Source organism: Cygnus atratus, chromosome 17 (assembly GCF_013377495.2).
Source record: "Cygnus atratus isolate AKBS03 ecotype Queensland, Australia chromosome 17, CAtr_DNAZoo_HiC_assembly, whole genome shotgun sequence".
Taxonomy (NCBI): domain Eukaryota; kingdom Metazoa; phylum Chordata; class Aves; order Anseriformes; family Anatidae; genus Cygnus; species Cygnus atratus.
The window spans coordinates 13,156,027-13,174,937 of record NC_066378.1 but is presented as its reverse complement, the minus strand read 5'-3'; the positions used below and the strand labels follow the sequence as shown (position 1 = coordinate 13,174,937).

The following is an 18,911-nucleotide window of genomic DNA, read 5'->3' as shown; positions in this document are numbered from 1 at the left end:
TGATGATCCAATGAATTCCCATACCTATAGGAGCAAACGTCCTGGGTGGCATTCTGGAAGGTGCTGAGCTCTCCCCCTCCACCCTGTTTCCCAGAGCATTAACAGGAGTGAAGGGGACTCAGCACCCCGCAAAAGGTGCTCTGGTCGTCACAGGACTCATCCCTGGAGGGGTGCCAGGGGAGAGGGGGTGACAGCTGAAGGACACGATAAGATGTAAGACATTTCCAGCAAGGGAAACAAGGATGGGAAGGTTTCTCAGGAAACACAGGACCAATTTCCCTTTTTGAATAATTTAGTTAAATCCAAGGGAATAACTCACTCTGCAAAATTTGAATGGATTTGCAAGAGAAAGAAAGCATTCGGTGCAAAAGAGCTGGGAGGCCATTCCCTGGGAAGGTGCAGCACAAAAATAGATGTAAATCTGCAAGTGCTGTCACGTTGAAGTAAATCTGAAGTAACTCTATTGTCTTCAACGGGGTTACTTTGGGCTTACACCAGCGTGACTGAGATTAGCGTATCGGCTGGGGCGTGCTCATTACGATAAGCGTTGGCTCGGGGAAGTCGAGCGTTTTGAAGCTTCGTTTTGCAGCACACTAAACCCCAGAGTTTCGGGTAGTGTCTGGCCATGTCCTCTTATCTCCTTCCTCCCGCCAGACCTAAGGTGTGCTGAGACGGCGACTCCTTCATGTTATCGCCCTCGGGGACCTGAACTCTGCTCCGGCGCCGCCATGGCAGCCAGCAGTTATGGATGTTATATAACTGTCACCATGAGGCATCCGGCATGCACGGTGGCAGCAATTGGCGCAGGGAGGGGAGAAGAGGTTGACGCAGCCATCCCTGCAAGTTAAAGCAGGAGGAAATAAAGCAATTAAACGATAGTCCATCAGAGATGCAACCCGAACAGGGGGAAAGGCCCACACAGCCCATCTCCCTTGCAGATGCATTCCAATTTACGAGAGGAGCCTCATTTAATTGCTTGTAGCCAAGCCTTTGCTATACTCAGGACAAAATAATAACAGAAACGTGAAATAAAATGGCCAGACGCTCTTGAAGGAGCATGCCAATTTCTCTGGCCAGGCTCCCTATGAATTTCCAAGCGCTGTACGTGTGCACTTTGTAGTTGGACGGGGAGAGGCGTGTGTCTGAGGTTACACAGAGCTGTCAGCTGGTGCACCTGCTGGGGGAGATGCCAGCTGCCGGCGTGTTTTGGGTGACATTCATCCTATTTTAGGACCGGGGAGCGGCTGGTCTGTGGTAGGCACCTGCACCCCTCATGGGTCACGGGCACGTGGCGCCATGCGGCGGCAGCCCTAACAGGAGACACACCCCAACCTCCCTCCACCGGGACACACAGAACGGCCTGCAGCTCCCCACCACGGCCCGGTTCCGACAGACCGAGGCCGGGCCGGTCACAGTGCCCCCACAACACCGGGAACGGGCTGCAGCCCCGCACTATTTCACCGCCCGCCGGCGGAAGGATCCGGTGAGGGCGGTCAGTGCGCGCCCCGCCTCCGCCGCGCTCTTCCCGCCCGGCCTATAAAGGGCTTCCGGTGAGCCGCCGCGCGCTCGCGGTATCCGTGCGCCGGCCGAGCCCGCTGAGGGGACGGCGGCCATTTTGTGGGGCGCCGGGGCTCTGCCGAGGGGGGAGGCGGCGGCGGGGGGCTCGGAGCTGAGAGGAGAGGAGAAGGCGGGGGAGCGGGCAGGGGCCGGCGGCACGGGGCGAGCGGAGGAGCCGGGCCCTGCCGAGCGGCGAGCGGAGGGAGGGGAGCGGCGGGAAGGGGTCCGCCGGGCCGCTGCGAGGCGATGGCGGATATAGACAAGCTCAACATCGACAGCATCATCCAACGGCTGCTGGAGGGTGAGGGGCGGCGGCGGCGGGGGGGACAGGAGGTGGGGGGCGACCGGCACCGGGCCCCCGAGCCCGCCCGGCAGTGGCCTCCGGCGGGGCCCCCCTCGGTCCCCACTCGGCCACGGCCGCCGTCCCGGTTTGGGGGGGCCCAAAATTGGGGGCGAGGGGCTCTGAGGCCTCCCGGGGGTCCCCACGGGTCTTGGAGCTCCGCTGCCCCTGGCCCCCGAGCAGCGCGGGGTCCTGCCGGCCTCCCCTTACAGCTGGCGGGGGGCTGCTCCTTTTTGTCGTGGCGAAGCGTTTCAGGATGCTCCTGGCCTTTCTTTTGGGTTTTTTCCCCCCTATTTTTCGCTTGCACGCACGTGGGGTTGCGCTTGGCTGGGCAGTCGTGGGGCTCTGGAAGTCGGAGCTGGGGAGTTTAAAGAGCCTGTCGGGGCAGCTCCTCAGAAAGTCTGGAGGGGAATTCCACGGGCTTTAGGACGTCGTGGCTTTAGCGTTGATTAGTTGCTGCATTAATACTACTATTGGGCTCTGAATTCGTAACATATGGTAGCTTACTTAGGTGTCAGTTGAGGGTTGGGTTATGCTGTTCCAGACAGTACGTGGAAGGACTTATTGTCTTGTTAGCACCTAGGGTTGAAAAAGATTGCATGGAAGCTTCTAAATCAAAGGGAAACCTACAAGTTCCAGGGGGTGTCTTCAGCATCTCCCTTTTGGTTGCAGGGGTCAGCACCAGGCTGCAGTTGTCATCTGATCCGTGTTGGAAGTAGAATGTGACACATTTTCTTAAGGCATCAAGGAAGGAATTATTTACGGAAGGGAGCTAGCCTGATCCAGCCAAATTTCATGTGTGTTGGGGCAGGCATCTCATCAGCACTTGAAAAGGTTGATGGGGAGTTTAACGTTATTTCCATTTGGCACAAAGTCATCTAAGATGATGTTGAAGCAAACAGTGAGGAAATGTCTTTCAGCTATGTTATACTTTTTCCTTCTTATAAAATTTTGCTCAGTGTAATGGCCTGGAGAGCAAAAGGACAGGCAGAGGGACAGTAGTGCTACCACAGAAATTACTCAGAATTAAGAATCCAATAGGTGTATTATGGGATTACTGAGCTAGAATAAGTAAAAGTAAGTAGGGCTTTTTCTCTGATCCGTTTTGGTTTGCCTGTTACCAATTTAAACTACCCTGGCTTAAATTATTTAAAGGCTTCCCTTCATAAATTTAGACCAGGATTTTCCTGAAACTCTAGTAGCACACTTTGTAGGTGTCAAGTCCTATATGTCATATGTCTGGTGCCTTATTAATACATGCTCAGTTTTACTGCAGATAGTATATTTCATACCTGATTAGATCTAGTGCAACTCATGCGGTTTTCTCAGTGTAAGTTGCTAATATTAAAGACATGGAACAATGTAAGCATAGAAAGAAATCCGAGTGATTTTGAATGATGATTCTTGTTTAAAGTTTCAGAAAGTAATAAGAGGTACTATGTTAATATGTTATGGTCTTACCCGGCTTATAGCAGTATTACACGTTTGGAGGAGATGGGAGCTCGTAAGTAAGGCTTCAGAAGGCTTACTGACACCATCTTTTAAGAGATGGTCATGTAGCTAAAGATGCTATTACTTCAGGTTGCATCAGCTGCCAGAGCTGAAATTAATTTTTTATTGACATTTCAGCTGGGATTTCAGATTTCTTGAGGCAATGGTCGTCTTTCAGTTTTTAAAATGATTACCTATGTTAGTAGCCTGTGCTAGTGTGTATTTTGTGTATTGCTTATTAAATGTCCATTTTAAACTTCTTTCTCAGACAGTGATGATTGACCTTTGTGGTAGTCTTTTTACTTTTTTTTCCCCAGAAAGGGCAAAGCAGTGCTGCATTTTTGCAAGCACCGCATTTTGCATAGAGTGATAAATTGTGTGAATTACTGTGCAGGCACCATTCTCTGGTGGTTTAAAATTTGACTCATCCTTTCCCTGGAATTATTAAGGTGCAGCTAGGTAGGTGACAAGACTGAGCTTCTGAAGTGCGGCTCTGCATGGTATTAAACTGGGGGGCAGAATCTGAAGTGTGTGTGAGGTTTCTAATCCGGTTTGGAACAAGCAAAGAAATTTAAGATGCATTTCTGCATTATGTGGCCTTGTTTTCAGTGCAGTGCTGGTAGAACAACTGCAGGGTGTTAGTTATATGAAGCCTGAAGCGTCTGTACCAGAATTGTTTCAAGTGATAACCTTTTCAGGCAAGGTTGCACACAGATTATACTCATAGTCAAGCACTACAACACAGCACAATCTGCTTTAATATCAGTTTAATAACAAACTGAATTGCCCAAATCTTTGTGCAAGTTTTAATTTTCAGAGCAATTTGATATTTTATTATAAACATCTTTAAAATGTATACTTAATTTTTTTATAACAGCTAATTTTAGGTGATTCATCTAATATAATGTGAAGGATATAAACTGGTACTATGGCTTTATGCCTTCTTCCCCTTTAAAGGGTAAAAAAAGGTATTATGGAGCTAGTTTTAAATATATTCTCTCACTAATTTATTTCAAATTTATTTCATAAACTGTTTTATAATAGCCGTAGCATTGCAGTATTGGAGGAGACCAAGTGAGCTGTGCTGGTAGTGAATCTAGTTAATGGTCTAGGTGAGGTGGTTAAATGGTAAATAATTTGTTCTCCCTTTTGTTCTTAATACAGGGTATCAGTAAAGTATTTGTGATGGAGTTGTACTTGCTTTCTGTCTTGACATCTTTTATGACAACTGAAGCAATGGCTTTGGTCAAATTACGTTATTCGTACTGTTTCCCTCAAGGAGTTGATGCAATCTAACCCACATTAAGCTAGTTAGCTGAAATGATTAGAGTATTCTTTAAAGGCCTAGAAGTGTATGTTTAGCTTCTTGTTCTTAAGTAAATATTTGGAGAGTCTTTCTTGCTCTGAGTGTTTATAGTACAGAGCCATTTGGCTTTGAAATGTCACAAAAACCATTTTCCAGTAACATTGTTCTCCACCTTGGGGAGCAGTTCAATGAAAACATTCAGCGTACCATTTTTTTTTGCTGTAACTTATGTTTTGCTTGACTTCTTTACTAATGAGGGCTGTACATTTTCATGAGAACAGGTTGTCTAATTTCGTTGCTTTTATAGTAATTTTCCTAACAACAATCTTCTCAAGAGTAAGGCTTTTAAAGTATACCAAATGACAGTATCCTGCAGTGAGTATTGAGATGTTTCCTAAGTGTATTTGATAGTGGGTAAAAGCCCAAATATTTACAGAACTAACTTGACCGAGGAATAAGTAGGGGCAAACTTAGGGGCAAGCTATTCTAGAAGGGATGTTGTAGGCAATAGCTAAATATTCTGGGCCTTTTATCTGCTAAACCAAACCTGCTGCTAGATGAGAAGCAGGAAAAGCTCCCTGTAAGATGAAAAATCGGTGTCATCTGTATAGTCGTGGAAAGGCTCCCAGGAAATGGCAGAATTCCCGCTCAGCTCCGGGCAAAGGATCAGTGAGGAGAAATCCCGAGATTCCCAGGTGTGAGCGTGGCTTCCCTTCTGTGTCATGTCAGATGATGTTCCTGGAACTAGAGCCCCGTATCCGTTTCCTTCACCGACTGTTGGCAGCTTTTCGTGTATAATGTAAATAGGGTCTGATTTGAAACTGGAGCGCATAGTAATGTCTCTGGAAAAGCAGATTGAAATGTCCTAGCCTTACCATGGTAACAAATAACAGGGTAAAATAACAGCTAGCATACGTTAGTGGAGCCCAAGTTGAAGTAAGTTTCTGAAAATCTTTTCTGTGTTCCAGCCTCTGCAATTGCTGTTAAAGGAAAAGAAGTAATGAAGAGAGGCTTCTTCGGATAAAGCCATGCAAGGCCAGGATGGTGATAGCCTTTTTGAAAGCTGAAATCCTGTTTAGTGCACTAAAATCAGCAAAAAGACTCTAAATCCTCAAACTTCCCTGTTTATACACCCACAGACTTCTATTCCTGGTGAAGCTTGTTGTATAGCTGATGAGGAGGTACTCTTTAATTTGCATTAAATGGTGAACGAAGATCATCCAGTTATCAAAAATAGTTAAGCCGAAGAGTATAGATAAAACTGCTGGAAAGAGGAAAAAATATTTCTTAAAGTTCAGCTCTCCAACTTCTATTCCTTTGTGCTTAATACAACATTGATTGGATCTGTAGGATTGCTTTCCATTTAGCTGATTGTCCCAAATGCTAATCTGAAATTTGGTTGGATTTCACTTTTTGGTGAGCTGGGATGTTTCTAATAGACAAGTAGCACTCATTGACCTCAAACCATGTACGTTCCAGTAGCTCAGTGTTACTTAGCGTAGCTCAGTGTAGCTGAGGAGTTGCTTTTCGGTTTTGATTTTGAATTTGAAATGAGCTGATCAAAGTGGATGCTGTCTGAAGTAAACTAAAACCTTTTTGACATCAGCCACTTCCAAGTTATTTATTCCCTTTCTGTCTATCGTGTAAAATGGAATGTGAAACTGTCATCGGGAACTGCCAAAAGCAAGATAAAAACAACCTGCGGTATTTTTGGAAACTCCTCTAGGATTGCAGGCATCTTAACGTAAAATACGGTAAAATCGAAAGTCTTGTTTAATAAGCTAGGAGTCAACCAAGCTGCCGATGGACTATTTTCTTTAAAATATTTTCTGTACGAGAACTCAAGTCTAGCACTTCAGCTGACGGCATTTGTAGGGTAATACTGAAGCATGGATCACTGAAATTTCTACCACTTTGAATATTCTATTTCTGAATATCCTTTTGGAAGGGTTGCTCCCTTTCACAGGTAATACACTCATTTTGATGAGAGCCTTTCCCTTTGTGAAAGGATTGCATGGCACCAGACTGAACGCTGGAAGGTGCTAGAGATGGAGCGTGCTGTACAGCCTGTACGTTCTGGATCCCACAGTTCTGACCCATCTGTCCTTCAGACAGAACTGTGGAAAAGTTACCCTAAATGTCAGGCTGTGTTGGAAGCCCTGGCAGCCGCAGCTATGCTTTGTCCTGGCTCTTTGCTTGCACCGAAGTGACTTGGGGGTGGTGAATTCTTGCTCTTCCTTGTACACTTCTTTCTCCCTCTGCTGGGCGGCCGTCATACTGCGCCCGCGTCCTCCTTTGGGGTTGGGGTTGGTGCTTTCTAGCAGTTCTCCTTATCTTGGAAAGTGCAGCTTTAATTTTAATAGTTGAAACCTATCGATTTGTGTTTTGGACAGGCTGTGAAGGATCTGTGTTGAAGCTTGTAACCCTCGGAAATAAGGTCTGGAATAGCACATCGTGAAGAGATAAGAGCACGCAGTTGTCATTGCCCCCGAGCTGTGGCTTGGCCCTGTGCTCGGTGTATTTAAAAAACAAAAAGCTCTGTCAGTACTGGCTAAAGGCTTTGTGCTTTTGACTGGACAACAGATGGATTGCTCTCCCTTAAAGGTTTCCTGCGCTGGTTTTACAGAGCACAGCTGTAGAAGCTGGGATATTTTCTAGCTCGGTCATTGTGACTTGGAAGAGTACCTCTTCAGAGATCGTCCTGGCCTCAGGGGGAGATCTTTTCTGTAGCCTTTTCCAGCCAGTGGAAATCTTTTTCCCCAGACTTCTTATACTTGCCCACTGGAGGAAGGTTTTACTTGTTAGAAGGCCGCCTGGGCTGGCCGTTGAAATTCAAGCTCTCAAAATGATTAAGAACAAGAGCGGCTCTGCCTAAAGGAGGAAGGGAATATGTTACTGTCTGGAAACAGTGCAGCAGTATGTTGAGACGAGATATAAATAAAATATTTGAAATGGGCTGACTTCTTCCCTCAACTGATTAATCTTTAGCTTGTTTCGCTGTCAGTTCCAGCCTGTCATTTCTGAGAGGTTATTTTTTATGCACTGAAAGAACAAATGGGCATGTACGGTGCTATTGAGCTGCTCTTTTGACTTTGACCAAGCTGCCAATTAGTATTGTACTGTCTGATCTCTACAAGCTGCCTTGTTTTGGTCCAAAGCAGAGAGAAGAAACTGTAAACACCGCGTTTTTCATAGTATCTTTGCCCTTCTTAGTGGGACTAAGTCATTTGGAGACTCAGAGAAACCTCCTAAGTGTTCATTCAGGCTGAGTATCCTGCATTTCCTTGCCAGCTCTTTCGCTGTGGATGAGAAAATCCTTGCACTAAAAATACAGATTTCTCAAACCACCATGCACTCCTGCATATTTGATTCTTCTGAAGCTGAAAATATTTTTTTCCAGCTTTTCAGGATATAGGTCAGTGTTAGAAGAAATTGAACACGCATTTTTTCCTGCGCTGGTTCCGTGTTGGATGAAAGTGGCCAAAATGGCACTGGCAGGCAGCGTGATACAGAACTGAACCAAATTTTCCTGTTTTTCTGCCATCCTGACATCCCTGCTAGTGAGTTTATGTAAACTGCAGCAAAGCATTTCATCACGTCAAGCTTTTCTACAACTAAATGACTAAAACTGCATGAAGATTATACTGGTTCAATGAAAATATATCAGAAACCTAGGAAACTTGAATCTGAAGTAGTCGGTTCTCAGATTTTCATTTAATCCTCAGCAGAAATGAATGCATATGCTTTATTCATGAGCTCGAGTGACTCAGTGCATTGCTTACATTCCGTATATTTTTTTTATACTTTTTAATTTATGGATGTGAGATGCAGGGTTTGATTTTTAGCAATTTCCAACAAGACCAAATCACGGAAAGTTGAGTTTTTGCTATCTGAGAAGGTTAAATACAAGTATAGTACCTCTTTTAAAAAAAAAAGTTAATTCTGATATTTAAGAGAGGAGAAATTGATCTTTATAATTTAACCAGCTGATCACTTTTTTCTCGAAATTTGTTCTTTACTGCTTCTGGATATTTGGCGTGTTCAGTAACTTGTTCATTGCTCCCAAGCACAAGGAAAATTACCGGATGGCTGAAAAAATGACTGCAGAGATGAAAAGACTCGAGCGTGATAAACTGCTGTGACAAAGATTTAACTTCCATTTATGTGCTTCATTACTTCTAATATTTTAATGGAATACTTGAAGTTTCGTGGTAATTTCTGTGTCACCACAGAACGAATGCCGGGGTGAGCGGTAATACATGGCTGTGAGTAACAGCAGCAAGTATTGCCCGAGAGATAACGGTGTTAGAGCTGGGACATCTGACCACACACCTCCCTGTCACTGTCACTGCAGGTTGTAATTTGAGCTGAAGCTTGTTTGAAGAAAGGCTGCGTGTTTTTTGGTGCTGTCAGTGGTTCTGCAGTACGGACAGTGCCAGCACGGCTCGGGTCTCTGGGATGGGAGTTGGTGTGCAGCAGGGAACTGGCTGGGTGATGACACCAAGTGCTAATAGAGCTGGAGTCCAGTGGCACGTGGTTTTATGGCTGGATATTGCACAAGCACTGTTTATTCTTGGCTAGAGAGTACACCAAACAATGCCTTCTACTCTCGATCAAAGGCACAAAAGAACACTTAAGTGCTAATAAGAAATTGTGAGCCCTCTGCAACACGATTGTCTTTCTCTTCCGAAGCCTTCTTCCCTACTGGAATTCTCACTTCTTGATTTCATGAACTGCAGGGTCTGCGGTGACAGTAACAGCGTAATGGGTTATTCCATTTACTCTTAACCTACCCCTCACAAACGCTGCTGCGTGCAATTTAGCTATAGTAACAGAATCGCTGCCGTAGAAATGGCCTTTGTCTTTCTGGGCAACAGAAATTGGGGGCAAGGGGGTGTTAGTGTCAAATAAATGGGGAATGGAGGGGAAACTTCTGATGGCTGTAGGAACTTGTTTGGGCCAAGCTGGTGTCCTTGTTCCGTGTCCAAGCTTTGACAGGATGTGAAGGGAACCAAACATTGAGAATTGTTGCAGTGGAGGTGGTAGAAGAAGAGAAGGATTGAAAAAACGTGGTCTGAGCCGGGAGATAAATCTCCTACCAGCTTGTCTTTTGCTGTGTTTGGGGGGGGATGACAAGGAGTGGAGGAGGGACCCAGAAAAAGTGGTACATGGTTTAGTAAGGTGAATTTCTTCGGGCTCTGTCTCAGCAATTTATGAAACAGCTCAGTTAAAATAGACAAAAAGCTAGAATCTCCCTTCCTGAAATACAGGAGCGATTTCCTTCCCGATTAAATCCTTTGCAGCTTTGAGACAGTTCTCCCTCTGTAAAGGGCACCTAAAAGGAACCTGGAGAGCGGCTTTTTACAAGTGATAGGACAAGGGGTAATGGCTTTAAAAAAAGAACAAGGGGAGATTTGTTAGACACTAGACATGCTTTGTTGTAAAATTCGTCAATTTGGTGGCTTCAGTTTTAATGCATTTAAAAAATGATTCCCAAGAAGAGTCCTAGTAATGAGGCTTTGAGTTTTGTTTACATACTTGACAAAAAAGAGCCTGGTGGTGTTATGTGGGCCTTCTCCTGAACTCCTTCTGGAGTCCTCATTCTAACTTGGGCTCCCAATTCTGCTGTGCAAGCGTAACTGGTGGGAGAGGAAGTTCTGTCGCTGTTCCAGCCCCCTTTTTCTTCGCTCCTTTCCTCATGTCATTCCGCACCACCTCTTACCCTCATTGGCACCATGAGCATCAATTTGGCGTAGCTGAGAGGTGGGAAAGCCTGAGGATGGGTTTTACAGGAACCTTCTAAAATAAATGTAGTCACAGTCCTGATCCATATGGAATAGGAAGTATATTTGGAGGGTTCCCACCTCTCCCTCTGGTTGTCAAATGTTTAATGTATTCAGCTGTTCCTCTGGCTCTGGTGTTCCTGAGGAACTGAAACTTGTCGGGGAGGGGTAAGAGGTGTTAAAAAGAGTAGTAAAAAGGTAAAGTACTGGCTTGAAATGTTGGTGACTGTTCTGTAGTACTAATTATTTCTGCAGCGCGCTCTGTAACGTTGAGGCAGTTTTTAGGAACGCAGTTATTTGTCTGACTGTCCTATTTAGGTTGTAAAACAGCCATTAAGGATGTGTCGGGCCATTAGATTTTGACAGGTCCTGCTTTGTGGAGGCGCCTTCTGGTGGGGGACTGCAGATGCTGTGCTATCTTCAGGTTCATTGTAACCGAGAACTTCTCACCTAGATGAACAGGGACTTTTTTTTTAATGAATTCTGGGGCTCAAGCTGTTTTACTTTTCAGCCTAATCTGTGCCCTGACCGCTTTAACATGTCAATATATTTAGCTTAACCTCTGGTGGTGGTGGTGAGGTGATGACAAGCGTCTTTATATGGCTGACATTCCCATGTACGCTTATCCTGCTTTACTTTAAACTTATTTTAAGAGTTCAGAGTCATTTGGAGGAGAAAGCAAATGGCAGTTTAACAGCTCAGCATAAACAGAATACTTTTAAAATATTTTTCAGTCCTAATAGCACAATTGTTATAGTTTAATTCCGTGTTAGTGGCATTTAGTCAGGCTCTTAAAGTAACAATAGGAATACTGTTGACATGGATAACTGATGTCTAACTTCTTCCAACAGTGAGAGGATCGAAACCAGGTAAAAATGTCCAACTTCAAGAGAACGAAATTAGAGGACTGTGCTTGAAATCCAGAGAGATCTTTCTCAGTCAGCCTATTCTACTAGAACTTGAAGCTCCACTGAAAATATGTGGTAAGTACGGTGATTTGGTGCTTGGTCGGGGTGTGGGGGTGGATTTTGGATATCTGCAGATGTTAAGCAGAGAACAAATGCCAGTTGCTACTTTCACTTACTATGAAATGGGCAGATGTTTGTAGTGAAAGGGAAAATAAGGTTGGGCTGAATGTTTTGGGTGGAGGAATGGGGAAGGGGCAATGAACATGGGAATCGGAGTTGGGACCAAAAAATCCCAAACCAAAAAGTAACTGGTCTAGTTTCATCAAGTCTCTTGACCAGGGTTCAGAAGTTTTGGAAAGGAGTTTTTGTATCATTGAATGTTCAGCCTGATCAAGGAGAATCCAAGAACCACAGTAGCTTTTTTGTAGCTGCTATTCAGAGTTGAACCATGGTTTCAACACCATTTTAAAATCTTGCTGGAAACTTAAATTTCTGTACCATCGCCAGGACTGACTTTCTGGTTTGGTTTCACCACACTTAGTGGTGGTGCTGATTTTGCATGCTTGTGCATGTCTAGTTGTGCTAAAAGAACGAAGAACGTCAAAATACACCCCTCAATAAATCCTGCTCCAACACTGAGGATTTACTTCAGACTGAAGTAGTTTGTTCAATATTTATAACATGTGGTAGACTAAAAGCAAGATTGTGTTCTGCGTGCCAGAAACAAAACTGTGATTTAAACCAAAGGCAAAAATACGAATTTATTTTGGTACAACGTCACTGTTATAATTTGAAATACTGGGTGTGGCGAGAAAATAAGCGGTGGTGCAGAGGAAAGTAAATTCCCTGGTTTTCAGTCAGTGTCACTACTGATGTGTGAAGGTATCGAGAATGAAGTAAAAGTCCCTAATGTCACAGCCACCAGTCAAGGAAAGGAATTAACTGGATGCCAAATTGTTGTGCGAGCACAGAGCTGACCTCTTGGAGTCTTAAATTTGTTTCACATGTGTAGGAATATTTTTGAGTAGATGGATACTTAGTCTTAATGCATACTTAGTCATTGTATTGCATAGAGGTCAAAATTTTGAGTGATAATTTGGTCTGTATTAAGACGAACTATGTAATCTTCAAGAATGTTGCAGGCAATCTCTAACTGCGAGTTTTTTCTGATGCTTCACTTATTTGCTGTTTCTCTAGAATTAATCAAAAAATGTTGTGAAATGTCACTTGTGTTGTTTCTCCACACTCTTTGCAGGTGACATCCACGGACAATACTATGACTTGCTTCGACTCTTTGAATACGGAGGCTTTCCACCAGAAAGCAACTACCTGTTCCTCGGTGATTATGTTGACAGAGGAAAGCAGTCTTTAGAAACAATTTGTCTTCTACTGGCCTACAAAATTAAATATCCAGAGAATTTTTTCCTTCTCCGAGGGAACCACGAATGTGCCAGCATTAATAGAATTTATGGGTTTTATGATGAATGTAAGTAATTACGGACAAATGTGAGTATCTTTTGGCTTGGGAAAGCAGGTGTTTGATGTCTTCTAGTCTTCCGGCATCGGATCACTCTTTCCTAACTTGCTGTTATCTCTGCACACTTCAGTAGCCCTGTGGCCTATTTTAGCAAGGGGAGTGTTTTCATTTACTCTGTTACAGCCTGATCCTCACAGAACAGCCTGTAAATGGGTAATTTTGTTAACTGGCCAATGTGTTAAGTTCTCACTGGTACACATTTGTGAAGTTCTTACGGTTGTCTTACCAGATGAGAATTTTACTCTGCTTTACGGTTTGCATGTTTCTTTCATCTGTAACAATGTGTACCTGTTATAACTTAGAGATTGCACTGGTCTTTATTGTGATTGTTACAGTGCTTGCAGTCTAGTTCATACTAAGTCCTATAACTTTGTAATGTTTAAAAAAAAAAAGGCAAATGTTTGTCCTTCTCTGGAATACCTGAGACTGAATGCAGTCCTACAGTATTTTGCCCTGCTGCTTTGGCCAAAAACAGCGTTTCCTTTCTTCCTTTAATAAATGGGGCAAAGCATATGTGAAGCCTTCAGTATGATACATGATCGGATTAAATACCAGCTACTTGCTCTTTCTGTAGGTGGTTTCAGCTGTAAATGTTACTTGAACCAGTGCATCAGCCTTTTAATGAAGAAATAGGCTTGTGTTTATTTGGCATCACAAGCGCTCCTTTTGAACAAATGTAACGTTGCTATGCACTTAACGTACCAGCTCTGTCACCGCAGAGTGCATTAAGGTCTGCGATGGAAGCTATACGTAGACCTTACGGTATCGTAATAAGTAATTTTGCTGTAAAGTAGATGTGTAATGTTCGTATGTTTCAAAAGATGTGAGCTAAACCAGATAGTGTGGAGGAGATTAAACTATTACGTTGATTGTGCACTGAAGCATCCTCCCAAGTTCTGTTGTGGGACATGCTTGGCTTGTACCTTACAAAATGTACTCTGTCTCATTCTCCTTTTTCAACAAGGAAACAAAGATGTGCGGCATTTGACTTGACTCCTCTAAGATTAATCACAGGCTTAGTCACATATCGCAAATACGTTCAGGGCTCATATCTGTTGGGAGAGTTGCTTGGAAAGTGAAACTAGCAGCTTCATTTTTTCAGGCCTGTTTCTGTGCCTAGAGAGGTTTTATGCAGTAAAGTACTTGCAGAAATTTAAGGAAAATCTGCTTTCCAGGAAATGCTGTCTATCCCTGAAGAAAACAGCAAATGGCGTAATTTTCTGAAATGGATCACATTCTCCAAGGGAGTTGAGACTGGAGGGTCTGGCTGCCAAGAGTAGAATGTCATTCTCTTGAACAGATGCGTGCTATCCTCAGAGCCATTTCAAAGCTGTGTCTGTCACATGGAAAAAGACCTTGCAACTTTTCTTATCAGCAGTAAAGTACATCAGCGGGTATCAGGGAAGATAAAATGTGTATCGGCCTTATTGCTGAGTTCTTGCAAGTCTTAGTTCAAGGCAGCCATGGTAGACTGTAGTTGTGTTAGAGAAGTACACTGACTGTTCTTTTCTCCCCAAATCTTTTCTAGGTAAGAGAAGATATAATATTAAGCTGTGGAAAACTTTCACAGACTGTTTTAACTGTTTACCAATTGCAGCTATTGTAGATGAGAAAATATTCTGCTGTCATGGAGGTAAGTTCTTTAGTTGATATTCTAAGAAAATGTAATACTCTGGTATAAATATTGGCAATTTCATGTTTATCTTGTATGCTTTTCAGCTGCTGAAAAACACTGATTTTTTGTCTTGCACTTCTTTACCAAAGACTTCTTTACCAAAGCTTTGAAACTTTAGGGATTTTCCCCTGCCTCGGTTCATGTATGAGGTAGGCTTGAGAGCTTGATCAGTGTCAGTTTTGTGAATCGTTGGGCTGGCAGTTTGACTGCAGATACAATTGTCTGCATTTAGTATGCAGACAATTGGAGAAATGCAGAAAATGGTATAAGATCTATGTGATGTTGTATTTCATCTTACTAGGCCTGATCTTTAAAATAAACATGTCCTGTTGTTTTTAGCATTAATGCCTCTTTCACTTGATAGCTCTTTTAACAGACACTTGCAAATTGTTGAGGTTGTAATCCTCTAAAACGGGAAAATGGCTTTGCTTATCTTGCTCCCGGTAAACCTTCTAAAAAGTCTTTTATACAAACTTCAAAATAAATGCTGGATTAAAAAATACCAGTTAACATTGCCATTGTACTACATAAAATTGTGGTGGTGAATGTGTTTGGATACAAGTTTTTTTTGTCTTGAGTTGTGTCAATCTTACAGTGCGAAGTTGGACTGAAATGTGAGCTGCGTGTCTTTACTCTGACCAGGTTTGTCACCAGACCTTCAGTCGATGGAACAGATAAGACGAATTATGCGCCCCACTGATGTACCTGATCAAGGTCTTCTTTGTGATCTCCTGTGGTCTGACCCTGACAAAGATGTCCTAGGATGGGGTGAAAATGACAGAGGAGTGTCCTTCACATTTGGTGCTGAAGTGGTTGCTAAGTTTCTCCACAAACATGATTTGGATCTCATATGTAGAGCTCATCAGGTATTTTCATTTTGTGCATTAAACCAAGGAGTATTTTAAGTTGAAAGGGACCTGAAGTGGTCATCTGGTCTCTACACACGTACTCAACACAGGGCAAACCGATATAAGACCAAATCGCTTAGGATCTTGTCCAGCCAGGCTTTAAATATCCACAAGGACAGATTCCACCATCTCTGGGCAGCTTGTCCCACTGTTTAAAAGCCCTCGTATGTTTTTGTTTAATACGTGTAAACCGTGGGTCTGATACTTAAACAAGGTTGTCTTGAACTTAGTGTAATTCTGTTTTATTGCTAATGGACCTTGTTGCCAAAATGGATCCTGTGATGCTCTTCCTGTTTTGGGGTAAAAGTTTGGAGCTGGTGCTCCTTAGCTGTAACCAGTTTTTCAGCTGCTGGTTCGATTAAAGCTGCTTTGTACCTTGTCTGGAAGAAATTGCCCAGTGTAATTTCTGCTTTTGTCTCCAAAGGTTGTTGAAGATGGATACGAGTTTTTTGCAAAAAGGCAATTGGTAACTCTCTTTTCCGCCCCAAATTACTGTGGAGAATTTGACAATGCAGGTGCCATGATGAGTGTGGATGAAACTTTAATGTGCTCTTTTCAGGTATTGTATTTGGCAACTTTCTCCTACTTAGTGCAGTCACACTTTAAAGTTCCTGTTCTCGATTTATGCTGTACTGTTACAAACCATAATGCTTGCTTCAAATAGATCTTCACAGCTATTAAATGTAGACAGAGCTGTTTGCATTCATGTCTTTAAAAACGTGATAAGCCCTTAGTGATGTGAGTAGATGAACCGTTTTACCTTGGAATTAAATCATCCAAGCAAAGTTATCAGCTGTTTTCCTGCTTCCGTCGGCATGGGCTCTCAGATCAGCTGCTCTGAGCAGGAAACTCATTTATTTCTTGGCTTCCTTATGACCTGTCCAGCTGATCTGTGTCATACCTTACCCTGCTGAATGGATTGTTTGAGGGTAAGAAAACTAAATTATTTGCTTAATGACTGAATTCTCTCTTTCAGATTTTGAAACCTGCAGAGAAAAAGAAGCCCAATGCTAGCAGACCTGTAACGCCTCCCAGGGGTATGATCACAAAACAAGCAAAGAAATAGTCAATGTGGCACTGCCTTGTTCGGACTTGTATTATAGTATATAACCTCCATTTTTAAAACTGTAATGTGTACTGTTCAGCTTGCTCAAAATAGATAATGTGTTTGTGGTTTCCCTTTTGATTTGATGAATGGCATTTGCTGGTTGTAACAGCAAATGAAAGATTTTTCTCCCTCTCAGAAAAGGTTTTAAACTTTCCTTTCGTTGGTGTTACAGCTGTACACTCCGCAGCATCTTATCCTGTCATTATGGGTAATTGTACAACTGACTTTCTGAATCTGTACAATGAGTAGTGTAAATGCTTGTTTTCTTTAGGATCTAAAGAGGGCACTAGTGTGCTGTGAGAGTAGAAATTTGTTACTGTTGGAAATGACATACTGTTTATACAAACCACTGTGAACTTTTTTTACGTTGAAATTTGTTTTAAAGGGATTGCTTTTCTTTTAATGTCTTGTCATGTACACATCAGTTTTATTGCTGTCAACATTAGAAATAACCTTCAACCTTCCCAGCATCACTGGTATGATGTATATTTAATGAAAACACACCTCCCTCTCCATATACTTTAAATGTCAATTAAAGCCATTATTTTAAGTTTCTTTCCTGAAGCCAAAGTTCGTTTAGAAAACTGTACGTACACAACCCACCACCCACCCTGAGCTGGCAGGGCCTTCCATTCATGCCTTCCTCTCGGAGATAAAAAGGAAGTCTCGACTTGAAATAGCAAGTAGAAATGCTGTGCTGTTAGTTCTGTTCATGGCAAAAGTAAACACATTTTTGTACAGTTTCTGTACGTTCTATCACGTGGACCTTTTTACAGTTGCATCAGTCCTATGGCAGCCAGGGTCAGAAGGCTGGAAGTTAAGGTAATGGTTCTAAGATCTGCCTGAATGGTTTTGTGCATTTTGGCCTAGAGACTTTGTTTTACAAAGAAACCTAGAAAATAGCTTGATGAGCCAACCAGAGGCATTGATCTTAAGCACCAGTTTATACAAATCTCTCACGGTATCTTGTTTTTTAAAAACTGTTAATCTTTTTTGAACAGATGACAGTGTACAATACCATGTAGTGAAAATCACTTATTAAATGAAGAAATTGTTAAATCTTCTGTGTCGGTTTATCACAACTACTATCACTCCTGCTATCAGAGGACCTGACTTAGAGAAATAAATCGGTCTGGAAATCCACACATTCTCAGTTTGGATTTGTCTGAGCTGCAAGCACTTGAGGTGTGCTTTTAAACAGCGTTGGATTCAGATCTGGTTCCGAAGCTTTAATGTGCGTGCTGCCCCGAGACACCAGCACCCTTCCACCAGAGGGAGGTGAGGGCACAGGCACTCAGCTCCCAGACTGCTTCGAGCACTGCCGTGGGTCTGTACAACTGTCTAGCAGACAAGCCAGAGCTCCGTGTTTCAGCATCTGGTATATACCGATCCTGCTGTCTGAGCTTGTGGTTTTTGCAGCCTCTGATCAGGGCAGCTGCGGGTCAAGGCTTTTGAGAAGCGCCCAGGCAGTGGTTCCCAGAGATGCGTGCGTGGGAGGACTCGCTCAGCTTGGCTAGTGTTTATCGTCCTGCTGCGTGTTTGGAGTGAGTTGAGCCTAGAACAGAAGTACCGTTTTGTAGAGACCATTGACTTAACGAAGGTTGTAGTTGAGGACGAGACCAATTTCCTCTGGTTCTTGAATTCAAGAACTGTAAATTCTTGGTGAAGAAAGGTCAGTAAACTTTACCACTGCTGCTCTTACTTTAGCAAGACTTGGTATACACGTCAGCTAAAGCAGCTTGCGATTAGAGGGGATGCATAAGGTATAATGCCAGCTGTGGGCACATGGCTGTCCTGCCCTGGATAGGAATACACTGCTGGTATACGTTCCTTCATCTGCCACCTCCTCTCGTGTACCTTGTGGAAATACTGCCAGGATTTTCAGAAGGCGAGTGAAGTGGCTTATTTCATATCACCAGGCTGTTCTAAAACTGCTGCGGTAATGAGCTGCAAGGTGCTCAGGGTCTGGTTAGTGTTCAGTTTTGTCACTGAAAGGTCTGGTCCAGATAAACCAGCTCTGTTCTGGCACTTTAGTTAGCAGATGAGTTTCTGTTCCCTTTTCCTGGAGTAAGCTGAGTTTTCGCGATGAAAATTCATCTGGGTAGTTTCTAGCCATTGATTTTTTACATTTATTTTATTTCTCTGCTAAACCGAAACCTTTTTTCTACTCTGAAGATCTTTTTCTTCTAAAACATTAATCAAACCATGTCATGGTACCTTTTGATGAGCTCATTAGATCAGGTGTCAGATTGCCTGGTGCGCGGCTTTCTTACAGATTTACTTTCACCCCCCCCAAAT

At 43.2% G+C, this 18,911-nt stretch overlaps 1 protein-coding gene across 1 annotated transcript; it reads left to right on the top strand.

Annotated features, from left to right (window-relative positions):
• Nucleotides 1-1,566: 1,566 nt before the first annotated feature.
• On the top strand, nt 1,567-17,672 carry PPP1CC (protein phosphatase 1 catalytic subunit gamma). Its single transcript, XM_035565647.2, has 7 exons — nt 1,567-1,858; nt 11,329-11,460; nt 12,641-12,871; nt 14,451-14,555; nt 15,240-15,463; nt 15,930-16,064; nt 16,482-17,672. The coding sequence occupies exons 1-7, from the start codon at nt 1,804-1,806 to the stop codon at nt 16,569-16,571; spliced, it is 972 nt and encodes a 323-aa protein (XP_035421540.1). The 5' UTR covers nt 1,567-1,803; the 3' UTR covers nt 16,572-17,672.
• Nucleotides 17,673-18,911: the final 1,239 nt, after the last annotated feature.